This window comes from Dicentrarchus labrax, unplaced genomic scaffold, assembly GCF_905237075.1.
Source record: "Dicentrarchus labrax unplaced genomic scaffold, dlabrax2021, whole genome shotgun sequence".
In the NCBI taxonomy this organism is placed as follows: Eukaryota; Metazoa; Chordata; class Actinopteri; family Moronidae; genus Dicentrarchus; species Dicentrarchus labrax.
In genome coordinates, this window is record NW_026136759.1 from 50,530 (window position 1) to 70,392 (window position 19,863).

The 19,863-nt window shown below is 39.4% G+C and overlaps 1 protein-coding gene and 2 long non-coding RNA genes across 4 annotated transcripts in view; 2 read left to right on the plus strand and 1 right to left on the minus strand.

The window, feature by feature from the left end:
- LOC127359649 (tripartite motif-containing protein 16-like) overlaps positions 1-12,505 on the plus strand; it is a 43,760-nt gene extending 31,255 nt beyond the window's left edge. The window contains exon 2 of one of the 2 annotated variants that reach the window (XM_051393632.1): positions 10,850-12,505. In XM_051393632.1, coding sequence (XP_051249592.1) covers positions 10,850-12,136 — 1,287 coding nt within the window. In that variant the 3' untranslated portion in view covers positions 12,137-12,505. Of the gene's footprint in view, positions 1-10,415 lie in introns of those variants that run through there. The other variant, XM_051393633.1, reaches the window with a different exon arrangement.
- LOC127359655 (uncharacterized) lies at positions 73-2,221 on the plus strand. Its single transcript, XR_007882700.1, has 2 exons — positions 73-489; positions 633-2,221. It is a non-coding gene; the product is annotated as an uncharacterized LOC127359655 (long non-coding RNA).
- On the minus strand, positions 3,142-5,139 carry LOC127359654 (uncharacterized). The gene is made up of 3 exons (XR_007882699.1): positions 5,031-5,139; positions 3,587-3,681; positions 3,142-3,503 (listed from the first exon to the last, which is right to left on the minus strand). It is a non-coding gene; the product is annotated as an uncharacterized LOC127359654 (long non-coding RNA).
- Positions 12,506-19,863: the final 7,358 nt, after the last annotated feature.

Sequence of the window (19,863 nt, forward strand, 5' to 3'; positions counted from 1 at the left end):
CTCGTCTATATTTTGCTCATAATTTGATATGAAGCCTCATTGTTCTCTATTCTGATTCCGTTTAAACTGTTTCAATTTGGATTCTGCATTATTCTTGATGCATATGACACAGCTCTCTCTCAACAACGTGAATCTAGACCAGCAATGCTCTTGGAGGAGAGGAACAGAATCACAGCGGCAAAAATGCAGGATTTTCTTCATTTAAGATTTAACACATGTGGAAATGGGTGTAATGTTTTAGATCAGAGCCATATTTTCAAATATTATCCAAAATACATTGGTTTGACAGTGGTACAGTTCATTTTGGTTACATGATCCTCTAGTTTTAATGTAGTATTTCTTGTAGTATTCTGTAGTTTTAATGTATTATTTTGTCTTTGTGTTTTTGTCCTTAAGCCCAAAGCAACAACTTTGTACAGTTGACACAGTGCCATCTCAAACAGCAACTACAGCAAGCTGTGTCACAAGAAAAGCCATCTGGCTATTCAGGTAAAAACAAAATTGTGTAGTGCTTTGCAATTCATAAGTTGTAAGAGGTTTACCATCATCACAGAATATACATACTATTCCAAATGAAAATGAAGCAGAATATGTACTATGCACCTGAACATGGATTCACATATATTTTACAGGATATCAGCAGAGAGGAAGTTCAAGAGGACCAGGCTGAGCAAGTCCTGAGGATCTGTGTCTTCCACACAAGTGAAGAAGATGAAGGTGCATCCGACACTGATGTGTCCATTGTTATTGAAGGGACTGAGGTACTTGACAACTATGGAAGTGTTACAAAGGCCTGTCTCCTGCTCATGAGCATCATTTATGCCAGGAATTTGAGTTACCCCCCAAAAACAAAGTACACTTTGGAAGTTTTTCAAAAGCTTCTTCTAGAGCTTGATGTCCTTAAGCTGTCCCCGAAAATCCTGTCTCTGCGAAACAAACTTGAGTCTGAGTGCACATGTATACGGCACAGTTGTTAATGTGGCTATTTGTCTATTTTCTTATTTTTCTCTCGTTTTAATGATGTCATTTTTATTTGAACTTGTTGCGCTGTATTAAATACTGTATGTGGCCATGTGGAGTGGCTACGTTTTGGGGACAAAAGAAAAGAAGTTAGATCAGCATTTTCAAGTTAAACCAGAGGTTCTCAACTGGTGGCTCGTGGGGCCATTTTTAATGGGTCACGGATGTGAGTGTGGGCATGAAAAGAGCGAGGGGCCAAATATCGCACTTTTTAGTGTCAAGATGCTCTGCTTTTTGTAGGATATTACTCACGATACAGAAACAGACGTTTAGAACCTCAGAGCAAAACACTGTTCTTTAAGATAAAAAGGAATAGTAAGCATGTCTTTTAAGATGCACCAGCATGTCAAATGTTTTCCAGAGTTTAAGGTTAAAAAGCCTCTCCAAACGATAGGCTACGTATGCTCTATGCAAACAGTTCCTGAACTTGTCCTTGTGCCTTTAACAAGCTACCTCAAACCCATTTTAGCCACCCTAAGATGAAATTTCTGTCATCGTCTACTCACCCCGATGCCGATAGAAGGACTCATCATGCTCTTCTGGGAGTTTGCCGAGATGTTTGTTTCTCACAAAACTGCATTGAACGGCAACTTGGCTTCAAACATCCAAAAAATGTCTCCATATTGCTCATCTGAAGTAATCCAAGTGTCCTGCAGCTTACACATTCCTAGATGTTTTGAAAAACAGAACAAAATTGTGTTTTGGCTTTGTTTGCTCTGCTTTGCTTCCACTGTGGTGCTGCGTGAACACGGATGGGCTAGCTGGAAGTTAGTAGTGTGTAAGTTTGTGTGCGGCGTTGGAAGGAGCACGCATTGGAAGAGCAGCAGAGCAAACACAGCTGAAAACACAAGTTTGTTATGTTTTGTACAAACGTCTTGGCATGTGTGAGCTACAGGACTGAATTAAAGTGTTCTCTAATGTCAGTAAATATTAAATTTGGGGTAATGACACTGATCCTGGATCAGCATTTAAATGTACCTTTGAGTTTATTGTAAGGTATTCTTATTATACTGCAGTGGAGAACAGAGTGACACATCTCAAACCATAGTGGACACAAAAATACTAATCTTGATCTCATGAATTAAGACTTTCTACTTCACTTGTTGAATATTGTAACTGTGTTATCTTGTGACCAGTTAAAGTCATCAGAAATCAGTATTCAGCAGCTTATTTTAAACTAAAATAAAGAATCTCCAGAGTATACCCCCTTGCCGCTTTATATTTTCTCAGCTCACGCCTCCTTCTCACCTTTTCATCCCCTAACCAGTTTGTGTTGAGACTGAGCTCGTGAACACACATGCAGACACTCCAGGAGACAGGGACTTAATAGGAAACTAGTGTTTATTGAAAAGAGGGGGAGAGGGAGTGCAGACCTGGGCAAGCTTGGGCTGGTGGGTGTGAACCTGGGGCTGAGGGTTGGACTGGAAGCTGGAACCTGTCTGCACTCAGGCAATCACACACACATACAGTTAGAGAGAGGGAGAGAGACACTCGGGAGTGGCAGCAGGTTAGATAGACTGAATCATCATAGTTTGTATCTCTCACTGTAACCATGGTTTGTGAACTTAATAACAACCACAATGAATCCCAAATGTGTGATTTGACACAACAGAACTGCTTTGTGTAACCTGTAAAAACACATCTGACATCCTTTCATAAGATAACTCATGTATGACGACAACAAGTCAGAAATGAGGCATTTGACAGCATAAATATTAGACTTGGGCAGGTGGTGCCTGATTCCTTTCAAATGAGCATTAAACTGCTCTGCCAGCTGGCTGTTGATGATAGTGTGCTGCAGATCGCTGTCAGCGTTATACACACTTCAACCAGCACACAGTAAAAGTACAGCATTGCTGACCAATGTGGTTCTTCCAGTGGAGCCGGTCTAGGTGGAACCAACTGTGTTTAAAGAATGCTGGAGCACGGTTCAGTGCAAAGCTGTGCAGTATAGGGCTGAGGGAGTGCTCGGCTGACATGAGAACAGATAATTTACTTTTAATAAGTATCAAATGTGTAAAATGTGTCTGTATTTAAGAAAATATAGCAACTTTTATTAAAAAAAACCTTGTTCTGTAAATAGTTCTGTGATTCTAGTGAGACAAAAACATTGGCCTGATCTAAATTCTGAGGATGTTCTTGAGTTTTCTTTTATTATTTTAACACAAGAAACAAAATACAGAACAACAGGACAAAGACAGAAAGAATGTGTACAGAACAGAAGAGTAAAGACAGACATTTGTCAGAAAATAAAAGAACAACGTGGGTGTTAGTGGCTCTGTGGTTTGCTGATATGGGACGGTTAGGGTTTGTGCGTGCGTTCAAACTGTCAGTCTGGGTGGCACAAAAAGACTCTGAGGAGGGTGGCTGTTTGTTGGGGATTGACAGTCAGAATATGTTGTGTTATTGGTTGAGAGAGGAAAGTGAGGTGACCCGGCGTACCTTCCCCGTGCTGCACCCTCAGGAAGGAACAGTCACAGCTCCTTGGATGAAACACAAGAGATGAGGCAGTGCACCACCAAATAAAACTCTAAATGAAAGGTGAAATAGAAACTGAAAAGCTTACCATGAATGCAGAGCGGTGTACAACCGAGGAGCATCCTTTCTTCATGTCCTTGCCCTCTCTTTCCCCCTCTGCTCTGCCTCATACAGCCCTTGGACCTGCAAGGGAGGAAGGAAGAGAAAGTAGATTCCATCAGGAAGCTGGTTGGTTTCCTCCTCTCCATGCTCCTCCTCAGTGAATGGTGGACACAGTTCTCTCATCACATCAGACACTTGTATAATATTGTCCACTGTCAGGAGGGTCTGTGCAGTGTGGTCCACCTCAGGTTTTTGGTGGAGAAAAGTAGATGCCAGATGGCCTTGGCCATCTCCAGTGTGTCCCTCCCTGTCCATGCAAAGGAAAAGGGGGGAAAGGACACTGAAAAAAACAACTGGTAAGATTTACTTAATATAATCTCTGTAACAATGTTTAAGTAAATATTACTGCTGAAATATCAAGTACAACTCAGTTGCCAGTATCAAGTCAAATTTACTCACCACTCAACTAAACTTTAGTAAAAATATAAAGTAAATGTTGTTTAATTATTTCTACATTACAAGTTATATTTAGTTTAACTGAGTAAAGTCAATTATATATTTTCATATACGAGACATTGCTGTCATAAAAATATAAAGTAAATCTTATATATCAGTGATATTTACTGTGATGAAGTCAATAGGTACATTTTATTACATTTATTCTGTTTGACATTTTAAATTCCTTCTATGTCTGCAGATATATTATTCACTACAATTATGTAAATGTTATTTTGTTTTGATGAATTTGACCAAATCAATGTAATCATTTTCTCTATGCATATACTTTTACCACAAAGCAGCAACTGAAATACAATATATAATGAAATGTTTTATTTTGTTATTAACACCAATGAATCACTAACATTAACATTAAAGTTGAAATGTACAATTCAACTGTGTAACATGCATTCAAAGTGAAGCAGCAGCCAAAAATATAACATGGCATTAATGAGAAAACATATTCCCATTGATATGCTCTTGCTCTGTTGAAAACGTTTGGAAAAAAATGAAATAAAAATATCATTGTAATTACAGTATACACTGCATTTCTTTAGTTTTCTCCCCAAGATACATAAAGAACAATAAAAGGCCATATCACATGACAAGAAGAAGGTGCTTTTTTAAATATTCAGTTAAAACCTTACAACAGTGCAAATTAACACTTTCAATTCTACTTTACTCTGATGATTCTGACATATGTGAGAAGCACAAGGTAACATGTATCTACTGGGTGTTGGCTGATGTTCCCTCTATGAAGGTGTACATCATCAATGTATGTAGTTGTTTTGTATAAGGCAGATGATGTTAAGAAATGGAGTTATCCTTGAGTGAGAGGATTTGTGCTGTGTGTGCATTCATATTGGGAAGAGTGCGTGTGGTAAAAAAAGGGAGACAGAGCAGAGAAAAAGCACAATTTTTACCAAACACACCTGACTCAGTTTGTCCAAGAATGGCCTCAGATTGGTCCCCACGACTCCTCCCTTGGCCTTCATCAGACCGTTTCCCAGTGGCGGCGGGCCAATAGAGGGCGCCGCCCCCTTGAGCCACAAAAATAAAAAATAAATAAAAATTAAAATAAATAAAAAAATTAAAAATAATAATAATAATGATAAAAATATCAGTATGTCAATAGTTGTGTGTTTGAAATATGGAATGCAGCCAGTAATATGTGTAAAATATCCTCTGCCTGTCTGAAGCCTCATCAGCTCTGGCCGATAGAGAAAGCGCCCCCAGGAGGCGGGTCGATGTAGCAGTTAAGCCAATTGCTAATTTAAGATATGAATGTATGACATTAAATTCAGCCAATCAGCGTCCTTAAATCGAATCCAAGGAGGGAGATTATTTTATCGCCCCAAGCTCGCCTCTGATAAAATAAGGACTGGGCTCTAGCGGCGCCATTTTTACTAGACGACAATGGCGAGCGCGAACTTTAGTCCTCCAAGACCAAGACCCAACCCTAACTCGGTGGAATCTCTCCTCCAAGATCCGTTTAAGAGGAGAACTTTGTCGGAGAAAGTTGGGGTGAAAGAGCTGGGCCCAGATCAACCTGAGCTCTCAATCAGACAGCAGGCTAGAGAGAAAGGGAAGCAGTATATGGCGGCGGCTTCTCCCGTAGCCGGTACACCGGGAAGGCTTGGCTAGCTGGGTGCACTCATGCTTTTTAAAAGGACGGGGACAGATCCAGCATGGACAGTTACCGGAGTGAGGGATATGAAGCACCTGTCAGAGAAGGTGATGTTTATGTTTCTCTGTAATAATGGTAAGGTATCGACCGACACAACATAGTATCCAGTAGTATCCAAACTGCGCCTGTCGATACCTGCAATCGGTTCTTTTTGTACCCAGATCAAGAGATCAATGACTGTTTCTATGGTTTCGCTTTGTATGGCGGTAAAGCTTGCAGCTTAGTCTGGGGTGGAGTTGGCTGGTCAGCATTCTGAGATTTCTTGTGACCTATCAACATATGGATAATTTAAATATTCAAATGAGCCATGTGTTGATTGCTGATCACCTCAGTTGCTAGGTTACCACCAGGCTGTCAATCAAGCTCTCAGTAACAGAACATAATGTGAGCTAATGTCGGTTGTTGGACTGAAATTCTGAAAATGCTCATACAGAAACAGAAGGTGCTGTATTTGTTTTACCCTTTATCTATCCAGATAAAAACATTAAGAACAGTTTGTGTATATTGGTTATTAGACCTATGTAATCTGAATTGGAAGGGCACGTTGTCATGAGCTGTATCTTGTATATTTATTATTAGCTATGTGGTATGTGTATGCACCTTTATGTAATCTGGTGGAAAAACATTAAAATTTAAAACCGGATCATACCAAACAAATATCTGCTTGTGTGTCCCTGTGTATGCAAAGTGTCCTCCTTTTTGATGTGAAGGAAATGGCCACCCTAACACAGAGCAACCGTCGATAACTTCAGGTAATATGTAATATGTAATATATATATATATAATTCTTGGTTGTACATGTTTGTACAGCTATTAAATAAATATTTGAGCACTTTCAAAATGTATTCGTGGAGTGGTGACATTTACAAAGTAAAAAAATGTATCGAATGAAGTACTCAGTTGGTATCAGTATCGTGTTAAGGGTACTGGTATCGGTACTGGAATCGAACATTTTTAAATGATAGCCAGCCCTACTGACTATTTCACTGAGCACTGGTGTCCTGCAGTTTATGTTAAATTGTATTGCGATGGTTACAGAAACAAAAAAGTATGGCACAGCCCCACTGACAATATTTTTCACCAGCCGCCACTGGGATTCGAATTGAGTTCTGAAGGCATGTTGTAAAACTATTGAGTTTTAATAAAAGATGTTTTGTTGCAGCTCTGACTCTGGTTTTATTTAACAGGTGAAGAAAATCTAATGTTGATGAATTTTGGAGTAACAGCAAGCCTGGTCTCATTCAATATGCATATTTTGCAAAGCTGCTAATGTGAAAAAGAAAAATGAACAGTAAAAACATTCTACAACAACATATTGTATTGTGAAGTATTAACAGCTATTTACTGGCAACTTTAGTTGCCAGGTAACCTCTGTAATTTGAATAGAATACAAGATAATGTTGTAAACTAGATTTTTCCAAGAAAAAAAACAACAACAACAAATTGCTGTAATTTATATACAACAAAAACCTGTAAAAGTGATCCTGTAATATACTGTAATCCTTTTTACAGTAATTAACAGCAATTTTACTTTACTGGCAACTTTTTCTGCCAGCTATTTACTGTAAATTCTACAGTCAATGTGTTACAGTGTATGCTCGCACTGTGCTTTCATTATAATTCAATTTATTGATCGATAGTTAATAAGTTTTTACCTCTTTCCTCCCGTCTCTCCTGTCCTCATCTGTTATTGCAGTCATAAATAGCAGTCTGACCTCAGGTGTGGTCCCTGAAAATTTTAAACATGCAGTAGTACAACCTCTGATTAAAAAACCTGCTCTAGATCCTGCAGTTCTTGCTAATTTCAGGCCTATCTCCAAACTGCCTTTCCTTTCAAAAATCCTGGAGAAGATTGTTGACAGTCAATTAATGGCCTTTCTGGAAGAACATAATATTCTAGAGGTTTTCCAATCCGGTTTTAAAACCGTGCACTGCACAGAATCAGCTCTCTTAAGAGTTTTTAATGATATCTTTTTAGCTACTGACTCTGGTGACTGTGTTATCCTTGTGCTTTTAGATTTAACTGCTGCATTTGACACAGTGGATCATGAAATACTGATCTCACGTTTGAAGCAGTGGGTGGGCATCAGAGGCATAGCACTGGAGTGGTTCAGGTCTTACTTGGCTGATCGAACTTTCTGTGTCAGCCTAGGTGACTCTGTATCCTCCTCTGCTCCTCTCTCGTGTGGGGTCCCACAGGGCTCAGTTCTTGGCCCTCTCCTTTTCTCTCTCTATTTGCTCCCACTTGGTTCCATACTTAGGAAGCACGGCTTTTCATTCCACTGTTATGCAGACGACAGTCAGATTTATGTGCCTCTTAAAAAGAAAAATGAATACTCTGTCAGACTGCTACTTAAGTGCCTTGACGACATTAATGCCTGGATGACTCTGAACTTTTTAAATTTCAATGATAAAAAGACAGAAGTGATGGTTTTTGGTGGCACCACAGGGATCCCCCCTGTAGATCTGGGTTCCTTGGCCCAGTATATTAAACCTAGCATCACAAACCTAGGGGTTAAGGTGGACCCTGAGCTTAAGTTTGACAGTCAGATCAAGGCTGTTGTCAAATCAAGCTTTTTCCATTTGAGGCAGCTGGCCAAAATAAAGCCAATTCTATCAAGGCAGCACTTTGAGATGGTAATCCACGCCTTTGTTACCACTCGGCTGGATTACTGTAATGCACTATATGTGGGGGTTAGTGGGTCCTCCATCGCCCGTCTTCAGATGGTACAGAATGCTGCTGCACGTCTTTTAACTGGCACACGTAACTAACATTTCACCCATTTTAGCCTCACTCCACTGGCTGCCTATTCAATTTAGGATCCATTTTAAAATTATTTTATTTGCTTTTAAATCCCTAAATGGTCTTGCCCAGCCCTACCTATCTGAGCTTCTACACCCCTAAATACCCGTCCGCCCCCTCAGGTCAGATGATCAGCTGCTCCTGAGTGTGCCTAAAACTAAGCGGAAGCTCAGAGGGGACCGTGTCTTTGCTGTGTCTGCTCCTAAATTATGGAATGATCTGCCTCTGCACGTTAAACAGGCCTCTTCTCTGTCTGTTTTTAAAAACCAGTCTTAAAACCATCTCTTCTCTGTGGCCTTTGACACCTAGTAAGATGTCGACTTTATTTACTTGATATATTTTTTGGATTTGTTATTTTTATTTTTTTGATTGCTTGTTATTGCATGGTTATTATTTTTATTTATGTCTTTTCATTTTATTGTTGTATTAGATATTATTTTGCGCCTCATGTGAGCTGTTATGTCTTTTATTTATGATGTCTTATTTATTCTCCTGTACAGCACTTTGGTCAACTTTGGTTGTTTTAAAGTGCTTAACAAATAAAGTTGGATTGGATTGATTGGATTCGCGCCACTCAGTGTTTCCAACCAATCAGTGTCTTGCCGGCCGCTCTGGCGTTATCTCGTGCTGCATTTAGTGCAGTCGGACATTGGAGATTCACGCTCGTAAATGTCAAATGCCGTAACTTTTCTTTTAATTCGTTGCTGCCAACTGGGGTGGCAGCAGGGGTGGCAAGGCTTTCTTTTAGGGTGGCACTTGCCACCCTATGCCACCCCGGTAGATCCGCCCCTGCACAAGTTGTGTAAAGTTGTTAAGTCGTTCATCTAAGTCATGTTACCAGGATAATATAATAATAATAATAATAATAATAATAATAATAATAATAATAATAATGATAATATATAGATCAAATATTTTGGTAAAGTTAAAAAGGGCAAAGGTATTTTTGTAATGATGGCCTGTTATTGTTATGTATACTTTGTGTTTAAGAATTTAGTAAAAATGTGAACAGCTTGGGCTTAAAAGTATTAATGCTACTGTAAATGTGGTGTTGGACCTAAATAGCAGTCACTGTTGGTGAACAATGGTACAAATTAGGAGTTTGAATTTGATTTCTGTTTCATTCAGCAGTCATTTTGTACATTTGTAAAATGTCAGTCCAGTGGGTTAGTATATGAACCTTAAAGCTTGATGTCATGTAAATTGCAAAATGAAGATTGTTGTGAACAAAACACTAAGTTGGTTTAAATGAAGTGAAAAAGAAAGATTCTGTTAAATAAAAACAGAGAACAGCCTGCTGAGCGATCACAAGTAACGTCTCCTGTCTCTGCTTTTCCTGCACAAAACAGGATACTATACCTGCTTACGGGTAACTCATGCTTGAGGCCTGTAACATTTTGATAGTTGTTTTATGATTTAATAATCAGTGAGTAACTTTTGGATGTTTTTCTTCATGTTGCCATCTTGAGCTGTTTTTCCTCTTTGTACAGGAAGAGAAGTTAGACACAGTGAATCTTTTACTCCTTTCCAGTCAGTTTTTATCCATTTGAATTTGACATTTTCAGTGTGTGAGTGGAGAGGACTACAACTGCATGTTATTGTGCAATCCTGTGTTGTATAATGACAATAAAACAGAACTTTAAACCCTCGATAACCCCTCCCTCTTCTTCCTGATTCAAACACAGCGAGCTACACTCTGTTCATGTATTTCCTTGTTCCCTCCCCTTCAGATCTACAGTTTGTAGATGGGTGTAACCAACATGAGCAAGAGCTGACAGGCCCCATTCACTGCAGAGACACATGTTGTTGAGATCAGAGCTCAACCCGGCCTCATTTATAAAGAAGTGAAACTCAGACAGTCGTTGTCACTGAGAGGTGAAATGGCGCAGAAAGGAGTTCAGCTGGACCGAGAAACCTTCTCTTGTTCCATCTGTCTGGATCTACTGAAGGATCCGGTGACTACTCCCTGTGGACACAGCTACTGCATGAACTGTATTAAAAGCTACTGGGATGAAGAGGATGAGAAGAAAATCCACAGCTGCCCTCAGTGTAGGCAGACCTTCACACCGAGGCCTGTCCTGGTAAAAAACACCATGTTTGCAGCTTTACTGGAGGAACTGAAGAAGACTGGACTCCAAGCTGCTCCTGCTGATCTCTGCTATGCTGGACCTGAAGATGTGGCCTGTGATGTCTGCACTGGGAGAAAACTGAAAGCCCTCAAGTCCTGTCTGGTCTGTCTGGTTTCTTATTGTGAGACACACCTCCAGCCTCATTATGATGTGGCTCAGTTAAAGAAACACAAGCTGGTGGACCCCTCCAAGAAGCTCCAGGAGAACATCTGCTCTCGTCATGATGAGGTGATGAAGATGTTCTGCCGTACTGATCAGCAGTGTATCTGTTATCTCTGCTCTGTGGATGAACATAAAGGCCACGACACAGTCTCAGCTGCAGCAGAAAGGACTGAGAGGCAGAGAGAGCTCGAGGTGAGTCGACAAAACATCCAGCAGAGAATCCAGGACAGAGAGAAAGATGTGAAGGAGCTTCAACGGGAGGTGGAGGCTATCAATCGCTCTGCTGATAAAGCAGTGGAGGACAGTGAGAAGATCTTCACTCAGCTGATCCGTCTCATGGAGAAAAGAAGCTCTGATGTGAAGCAGCAGGTCAGATCCCAGCAGGAAACTGAAGTGAGTCGAGTCAAAGAGCTTCAGGAGAAGCTGGAGCAGGAGATCACTGAGCTGAAGAGGAAAGACGCTGAGATGAAGAAGCTGTCACACACAGAGGACCACACCCAGTTTCTACACAACTACCCCTCACTGTCAGCACTCAGTGAATCTACATCCAGCATCAATATCCGTCCTCTGAGGTACTTTGAGGATGTGACAGCGGCTGTGTCAGAGCTCAGAGATAAACTACAGGACGTTCTGAGGGACAAATGGACAAACGTCTCACTGACAGTGACTGAAGTGGATGTTTTACTGTCACAACCACAGCCCAAGACCAGAGCTGGATTCTTACAATATTCACGTGAACTCACACTGGATCCAAACACAGCGCACACACAGCTGTTATTATCTGAGGGGAACAGAAAAGTAAAAAGAATGAGTGAACAACAGTCTTATTCTAGTCACCCAGACAGATTCACTGTATGGTCTCAGCTCCTGAGTAGAGAGAGTCTGACTGGACGTTGTTACTGGGAGGTGGAGTGGAGAGGGGGAGGAGTTTATGTAGCAGTCGCATACAAGAATATCAGCAGAGCAGGGAGCTTATATGAATGTTTATTTGGATGCAATAACAAATCTTGGTCATTATATTGTGACAATAACAGTTATTACTTTTATTACAACAAAGTCCAAACTCCTGTCTCAGGTCCTCAGTCCTCCAGAGTTGGAGTGTATCTGGATCACAGTGCAGGTATTCTGTCCTTCTACAGCGTCTCTGAAACCATGACTCTCCTCCACAGAGTCCAGACCACATTCACTCAGCCTCTCTATGCTGGACTTTATCTTGATTATTTTGAATCCACTGCTGAGTTCTATAAACTGAAATAGACAGAAGTCATTTCAGGGACTTTGTGTTAAACTCTGAGTTTGAATCCTTAAACTGATTTTGTCTTCATGTTTGTTGCTGAGAGCTGATTGTTGTGGCGTTTCTTCACTGCACAGAGATCAGCTGTCAATCAAACATTGTGGGCGGTACTTTGACATCTTCTCATTAGTTGTCCTGTAAATGTTTGAGTGTGTTTAGGTGGCGCTCCTTCCTGTGTCTGTTCAGCCATACATTTTTTGGTGTAGTAATATTTATTAGGTTAACTGTCACAATTGTTATTTTCTAATTGTAAGTATCAGTGAGAACTGGAATTATTCAAGTAAAACTATATATGTCTTTCATGTAATAAATAAACTGTGTGGGAAGAGTAAGTTTTATTGTGTATTTTCACATAATATTCAAAGGTTTCATAGTCATTGCCCATGAACTTAGAAATACCAAGTAAGTTTTAATAGTGTTTGTAATAGTGTTTTGAAACCGGGACTGACTGTATAATTAATAGTTCGCTAGATGCTGTGGATAAATGGCGGGTTTGCCAAAATGATGAGTTTCCTTCGCATAATGAACTCAAGGCAACGACAGAGTACACAACCGCTACACATAGGAGGGGAAGGGAGGAGAGAAAACGTTTCAAATATCCGCAGCGTCGGTTTGGAGAGCCTCTACCAGACCTCACCAAAACCCTGCTGCTAATCATTATTTAAGCTAAAGAGGAAGCTATGGTTTTTGTTCATTTGCAGTGTACTCGTAGTTTGCCACAAATCTAAAATCTTACTGAGACAGAGCAAACAGAGGTCAGGAGAGATGTTCATTCCCACAAAATGTCACTCAGTTTATCAGGATAAATATGATTTCATTTATTGGCATTTCAGATTTGTTTCTTACTGTGGCTGTATATTTTTATTCCATATATGAAAATACTTTATGTGTCTTATTTCAACTAAAAGAACCACCACTTGTAGAAATGATGCACTTTCCATCTTTTTGAGTTGTTATAGAGCTACTGATGAGCCTTAAGTATCTGAAATTCAGATTCATTTGTGGAAATTGGAAAAAATTCAAATGATCTATCCAAAAACATTTCCTGTGATCATTTTCTTCCACATGCTTCATAAGGACCATCACCTTGTTTGGATCCCTTTCTTTCTAATCCCCTCGTCTATATTTTGCTCATAATTTGATATGAAGCCTCATTGTTCTCTATTCTGATTCCGTTTACACTGTTTCAATTTGGATTCTGCATTATTCTTGATGCATATGACACAGCTCTCTCTCAACAACGTGAATCTAGACCAGCAATGCTCTTGGAGGAGAGGAACAGAATCACAGCGGCAAAAATGCAGGATTTTCTTCATTTAAGATTTAACACATGTGGAAATGGGTGTAATGTTTTAGATCAGAGCCATATTTTCAAATATTATCCAAAATACATTGGTTTGACAGTGGTACAGTTCATTTTGAGTCAATTTACATGATCCTCTAGTTTTAATGTAGTATTTCTTGTAGTATTCTGTAGTTTTAATGTATTATTTTGTCTTTGTGTTTTTGTCCTTAAGCCCAAAGCAACAACTTTGTACAGTTGACACAGTGCCATCTCAAACAGCAACTACAGCAAGCTGTGTCACAAGAAAAGCCATCTGGCTATTCAGGTAAAAACAAAATTGTGTAGTGCTTTGCAATTCATAAGTTGTAAGAGGTTTACCATCATCACAGAATATACATACTATTCCAAATGAAAATGAAGCAGAATATGTACTATGCACCTGAACATGGATTCACATATATTTTACAGGATATCAGCAGAGAGGAAGTTCAAGAGGACCAGGCTGAGCAAGTCCTGAGGATCTGTGTCTTCCACACAAGTGAAGAAGATGAAGGTGCATCCGACACTGATGTGTCCATTGTTATTGAAGGGACTGAGGTACTTGACAACTATGGAAGTGTTACAAAGGCCTGTCTCCTGCTCATGAGCATCATTTATGCCATGAATTTGAGTTACCCCCAAAAACAAAGTACACTTTGGAAGTTTTTCAAAAGCTTCTTCTAGAGCTTGATGTCCTTAAGCTGTCCCCGAAAATCCTGTCTCTGCGAAACAAACTTGAGTCTGAGTGCACATGTATACGGCACAGTTGTTAATGTGGCTATTTGTCTATTTTCTTATTTTTCTCTCGTTTTAATGATGTCATTTTTATTTGAACTTGTTGCACTGTATTAAATACTGTATGTGGCCATGTGGAGTGGCTACGTTTTGGGGACAAAAGAAAAGAAGTTAGATCAGCATTTTCAAGTTAAACCAGAGGTTCTCAACTGGTGGCTCGTGGGGCCATTTTTAATGGGTCACGGATGTGAGTGTGGGCATGAAAAGAGCGAGGGGCCAAATATCGCACTTTTTAGTGTCAAGATGCTCTGCTTTTTGTAGGATATTACTCATGATACAGAAACAGACGTTTAGAACCTCAGAGCAAAACACTGTTCTTTAAGATAAAAAGGAATAGTAAGCATGTCTTTTAAGATGCACCAGCATGTCAAATGTTTTCCAGAGTTTAAGGTTAAAAAGCCTCTCCAAACGATAGGCTACGTATGCTCTATGCAAACAGTTCCTGAACTTGTCCTTGTGCCTTTAACAAGCTACCTCAAACCCATTTTAGCCACCCTAAGATGAAATTTCTGTCATCGTCTACTCACCCCGATGCCGATAGAAGGACTCATCATGCTCTTCTGGGAGTTTGCCGAGATGTTTGTTTCTCACAAAACTGCATTGAACGGCAACTTGGCTTCAAACATCCAAAAAATGTCTCCATATTGCTCATCTGAAGTAATCCAAGTGTCCTGCAGCTTACACATTCCTAGATGTTTTGAAAAACAGAACAAAATTGTGTTTTGGCTTTGTTTGCTCTGCTTTGCTTCCACTGTGGTGCTGCGTGAACACGGATGGGCTAGCTGGAAGTTAGTAGTGTGTAAGTTTGTGTGCGGCGTTGGAAGGAGCACGCATTGGAAGAGCAGCAGAGCAAACACAGCTGAAAACACAAGTTTGTTATGTTTTGTACAAACGTCTTGGCATGTGTGAGCTACAGGACACTTGGATTACCTCAGACAAGCAGTATGGAGACATTTTATTGATTATTGATGTATTTTTGGACTTTTGATGCTAAGATACCGCTCACTGCAGTTGAGTGGAAAAAAGGTCTCTCAAACTCGCAGAAGAACACGGATGTTAACAAAACTTCACCAATCCTTCTATTGACAAAGGGGTGAGTAAATAATAACAAAAAAATCATCTTAGGGTGAACTATACCTTGTTGTTGTTTTTGCCATGCAAACTTGCTGGAAAATGTTTTATTGAAAAAAATATTTTTCACTTAAGAAAAATAAATGGGTTGTTAAATTAAACAGTTGCCTCATTTTTTTTTAAAGTCATTGTTTCAATAAACAAAAACATTAAGAACAAATTTAGGCAATTTAAACTGCAGAAAAATGATGTAAAATGTTGTGTAAATGTTACTTAAATATAGTCCATAAATAAAAGTTAGACAAAGTATTTAAAAATGACCTTGAAAAGCCATTGGTTTTAGGTGAGATTGTTCAGTTTGAAGCAGTCAGAGTTGAAGTCAAACGTACAAAGAATGAGAGAGTAAAATTCAATAACCATATTAATAAACATCAGTAAATTACCTGAGGTTTGCTAGTAAAAGAGACTTATATCTGCGAGGAAAGTTTACTTGAAGATTGCCCTTGTAGAATTTACTTACAATTTCTAAGTGCAAAAACTTTCCTAGGTTTTTCCAAGTAAATATCACTCCAAATGTTTTTCAGTGTAGAGGTTATCACTGCTCATGATGGCTTTTGTTTAGCTGATCTGACATTTCTCTGCTCTCTAAATATATATATATATATTATATATATATATATATATGTTATATTTGTGTTGATGTATTTGTATGTTGTTGTTTCTCTTTCACTGCATAGATCCTTAAATTTAAAGCAGCAGACCTTCCTTTATTGTAGATAGTTTGTTCTTATCATTTTGTACATTTCTAAAGAAATCTGTAATTACATTTATTACATTATTTTAACATTACAATTTGCTAGAGGACATTTGTAGTTGTTGTCTATGTACAAATGAGGAAATGTGAGGTGTTACACAAATGGAATCAACATGATCATAATCAATAAAGAGATAAACAGCTGCTGTGCTCAAGAGGTTTGTATTTGATCCTCAATTTGAAACAAAGAAATGCATCTAAAAGAGTGGTGATCAGGGTTCCTGTAACTGTGATTGATTTACTGCAGCATCACAGGTAAAGTTACTCCACCTTTGTCCAGTACTGAAGTATTAAGCATCAATGACAACGTCAGATTGATTTAGTAAATCAAGCATCAAACTATTTTAAACACAGCCTCCTGTAGCTTCAGTTACTAGCTGAGTAAAAAGTAAAGCACTCTGTGTGGGTCCACATTTACATGAAGCACCGAGGGAGCTCATTGGATTGAAAAAAGCCTGTTTCAATTTAAAGTGTGAGCCGCTGTGAGGTGGAAGAACTGCCTTTATGAGTGGAAGTGAAGCTGTGGCTAACTGTGGGGGGAAACTGAGACTCTTGTGAGGGTAAAGAGCAGCAGGTCGGTGACTTTGTGCTGATTTTATACTTAAATATCTCAGTGGTCCCTGAAGGCAACAGTCTGTGTGTTCATTTAGTCACAAAGCAGAATGTGATAATAAAATGTTGTCTTATAGATCAGCTGTGATTCTGATAACATGCTCTTCTACTGCTACTACCTTTACTACGACTACTGTATGACTGCACATCATTTTTATTACAGTAATAATGATCAATATTATGTATCTGTCACTTTGACCAAGTGGCCAGTGACATTAAAGAATAGTAGTTTCCCAGCATGCTCTGTGTTGTGCTGCTGCTGCTGTTTCTGTTGTGTTTGACTGGTCCTCGCTCAGAGGCCGAGGTGCGTTCACTGACCTGGTTCAATGATAACAGCAGTGATGACTGATTCACTGATGTCTGTCTGTGTGTGTCTGGCTCCACCTGCTGTTTCTTATTTTAATTACAGAGGACAATCTACACTGAGGAACTTGTGCACTCTTTTTATTATTTCCCTTCACTACAAAGAGTCTCTGTGATACAACATTGATATGGTGAGATACTGCAGTACTACTTCTTGTCAAACACTATCAGTACACTGCACCAAGTATCTATGTTTCTATTGCACACATGCTCTCAATCTGTGCTTGGACCCCCCTTTCTATCATTGAGTAAACTAAGTGACATATTTTATGGATCATTCATGTTATATTCAATGCATAACAGTAAGAGTACAGAACAACTGATACACGGTACAATAACCACAGTGAACACAATAACTGCAGGTAGTTTGTGTAAAATGAGCAGTTTGGAGGAATTTGGAGCAAATTATTTAATTTAATTAATTAATTAATTAATTTAAGAGATGAGTTTTCCTGATACTTTTATGAACTTTTTATACAATCCTCTGTGTGTATTTAGTATTTTATTGATTTTAACTGTCAATTAATAGACTTTTGTTTAACAAATTCAGTGTTTTCTTCTCCCTGATGCCACTGTTCTATCAGCTCTTTGGGTGTTTTAACTGCGTAGACTACTTTTCTAATGCAGGACGAGGCCATTTAGCAGAGATATTTGAACCAGTAGCCTCAAATCCCCAAATAGTATTTTCAACATAAGAGTTGATCTGAATAATAATTGTAATCTCTCCTCTACAATCTTTTCCCACGTGACCTGAATGCAGCATCAGGCTGTGACTCCTGTGAGCACACTGACAAAGGAAGATACACAAGAGGGCGCCTTCATCCTGCTAACCAGGGATGTAATGGAGGTTAAAGCACCTCAACTCACTTTGTCTCCACTTTTAGTTCAGAACATGTTTTTATGACAATAAAAGATTTATAGTAAAAGTTCATTGTGTCATACATGGTGACAAACGGTGTCCAACCAGTAAAAGTGCAGATACAATCTCTGTGTGGCTTCTTTAAAAATAGATTCAGTTCTCTGTGTGAAGTTAAGGTGGCCATCAGTCACAGTTCCAACATATTTCAAACTACTGACAGTTTCTACAGTGGATCCAGTGAGCAGGGCCGGTCCTGACCTCCCTGGGGCCCGGAGCTAAATTCTGGAACCAGCTTCCAGTTGTGGTTCTGGAGGCAGACACTCTCTCCACATTCAAGAGTAGGCTTAAGACATTCCTCTTTGATAAAGCTTATAGTTAGGGCTGGACCAGGTGAGTCCTGAACCATCCCTTAGTTATGCTGCTATAGGCCTAGACTATCGGGGGGATTTCCCATGGTGCACTGAGCTCCTCTCTTCCTCTCTCTTTCTGCACTCATTCATGTCCCATTAATGCATGTTACTAACTTCACTTCTTCCCCGGAGTTCTTGTGCTTTCTCGTCTCGCAGGTTCTCATGGATCCTGGTGGAGCCTCCTGCCATGGTCCTGCTTGACTGCGAGTGCCAATATCACTGATATTAGTGTTATTATTATTATAAGTATTATTATAGCTACGGTTACTGTTGTTGCTGTTGTCACTGCTCATTGTCCCCCATCGTTGCTGTTGTCATGTTCATCATCATCAGTCACTACTATTAGTGTAGTTGCTGTCTGTCTGTCTGTCTGTTTGTCTGTCTGTCTGTCTCTCTCTATCTTTGTCTCTCTCTCTCTCTCTCTCTCTCTCTCTCACCCCAACTGGTCGAGACAGACGACCGCCCACCTAGAGCCGGAGGATCTGTCCTAGGTTTCTGCCTTTTAACAGGCAGTGTTTCCTTGCCCTTGTTGCCATGGTCTTGCTCATGGTGGTACTGTTGGGTCTCTGTAAATAATGTTATAAAGAGTTCGGTCTAGACCTGCTCTATTTGAAAAGTGTCCTGAGATAATTTTTGTTATGAATTGGCGCTATACAAATCAAATTGAATTGAATTGAATTGAATTGAATATAGGCACACCAGACACGGATTTCATCAAAATAACTTAGTAATAAATGTCTCGTCTCTTTCTTTTATCAGGTTGTTCAGAAGGAGGAAGCTGAAACGGAGCTTGAGAGATGTACAATGGTCGTGTATGTCATCAAGGAAGAGGAGGATCCTCTCCAGCCACCACATGACATTGGGGTTGTTATTGAAGGTGTGCAGGTCCTCAGTGAGTTGCCATCAGTCCCACATGCCTGTGCCATGTTGTTCGGCCTCATCTATGCTCTTAACTTGAGCTATCCAAGTGAGCTCCAATACACCTTTGATGCATTGCAGAAACTATTCATGGAGATAGAACCCAAGAAAATGACACGCAGAGTGTGCAGTCTGTCAAGCTCTAAATATTGGATTCATCAAAGAGACATTGGATACCGGATGTGTTTTATTTTGTGTTATTGCTTGTATTCAAATATATTCTATGATAAAGGAAGGGGCCACTGTTAAATTATAGTAAGAGAAACAGACTAATTAAAAACTGGCTGAATTGAATTCAGATTTTCTGTGTTCACGAAACAGTTTCTGTGATATAAATATTGTGGCACTGATATCAACACTGAAGTTTGAATAATGCAAAGTTCATAATTGCAGCAATAGTAATGGTAATGCTTTTTTTGCTATTTTATACAACTTTAAGCTTATCATATCACATTAATGTGGTCATAGATACGGAAATGTTGATATTGCATTTGTAATGGTTCAAAATAATGTGACATTCATAC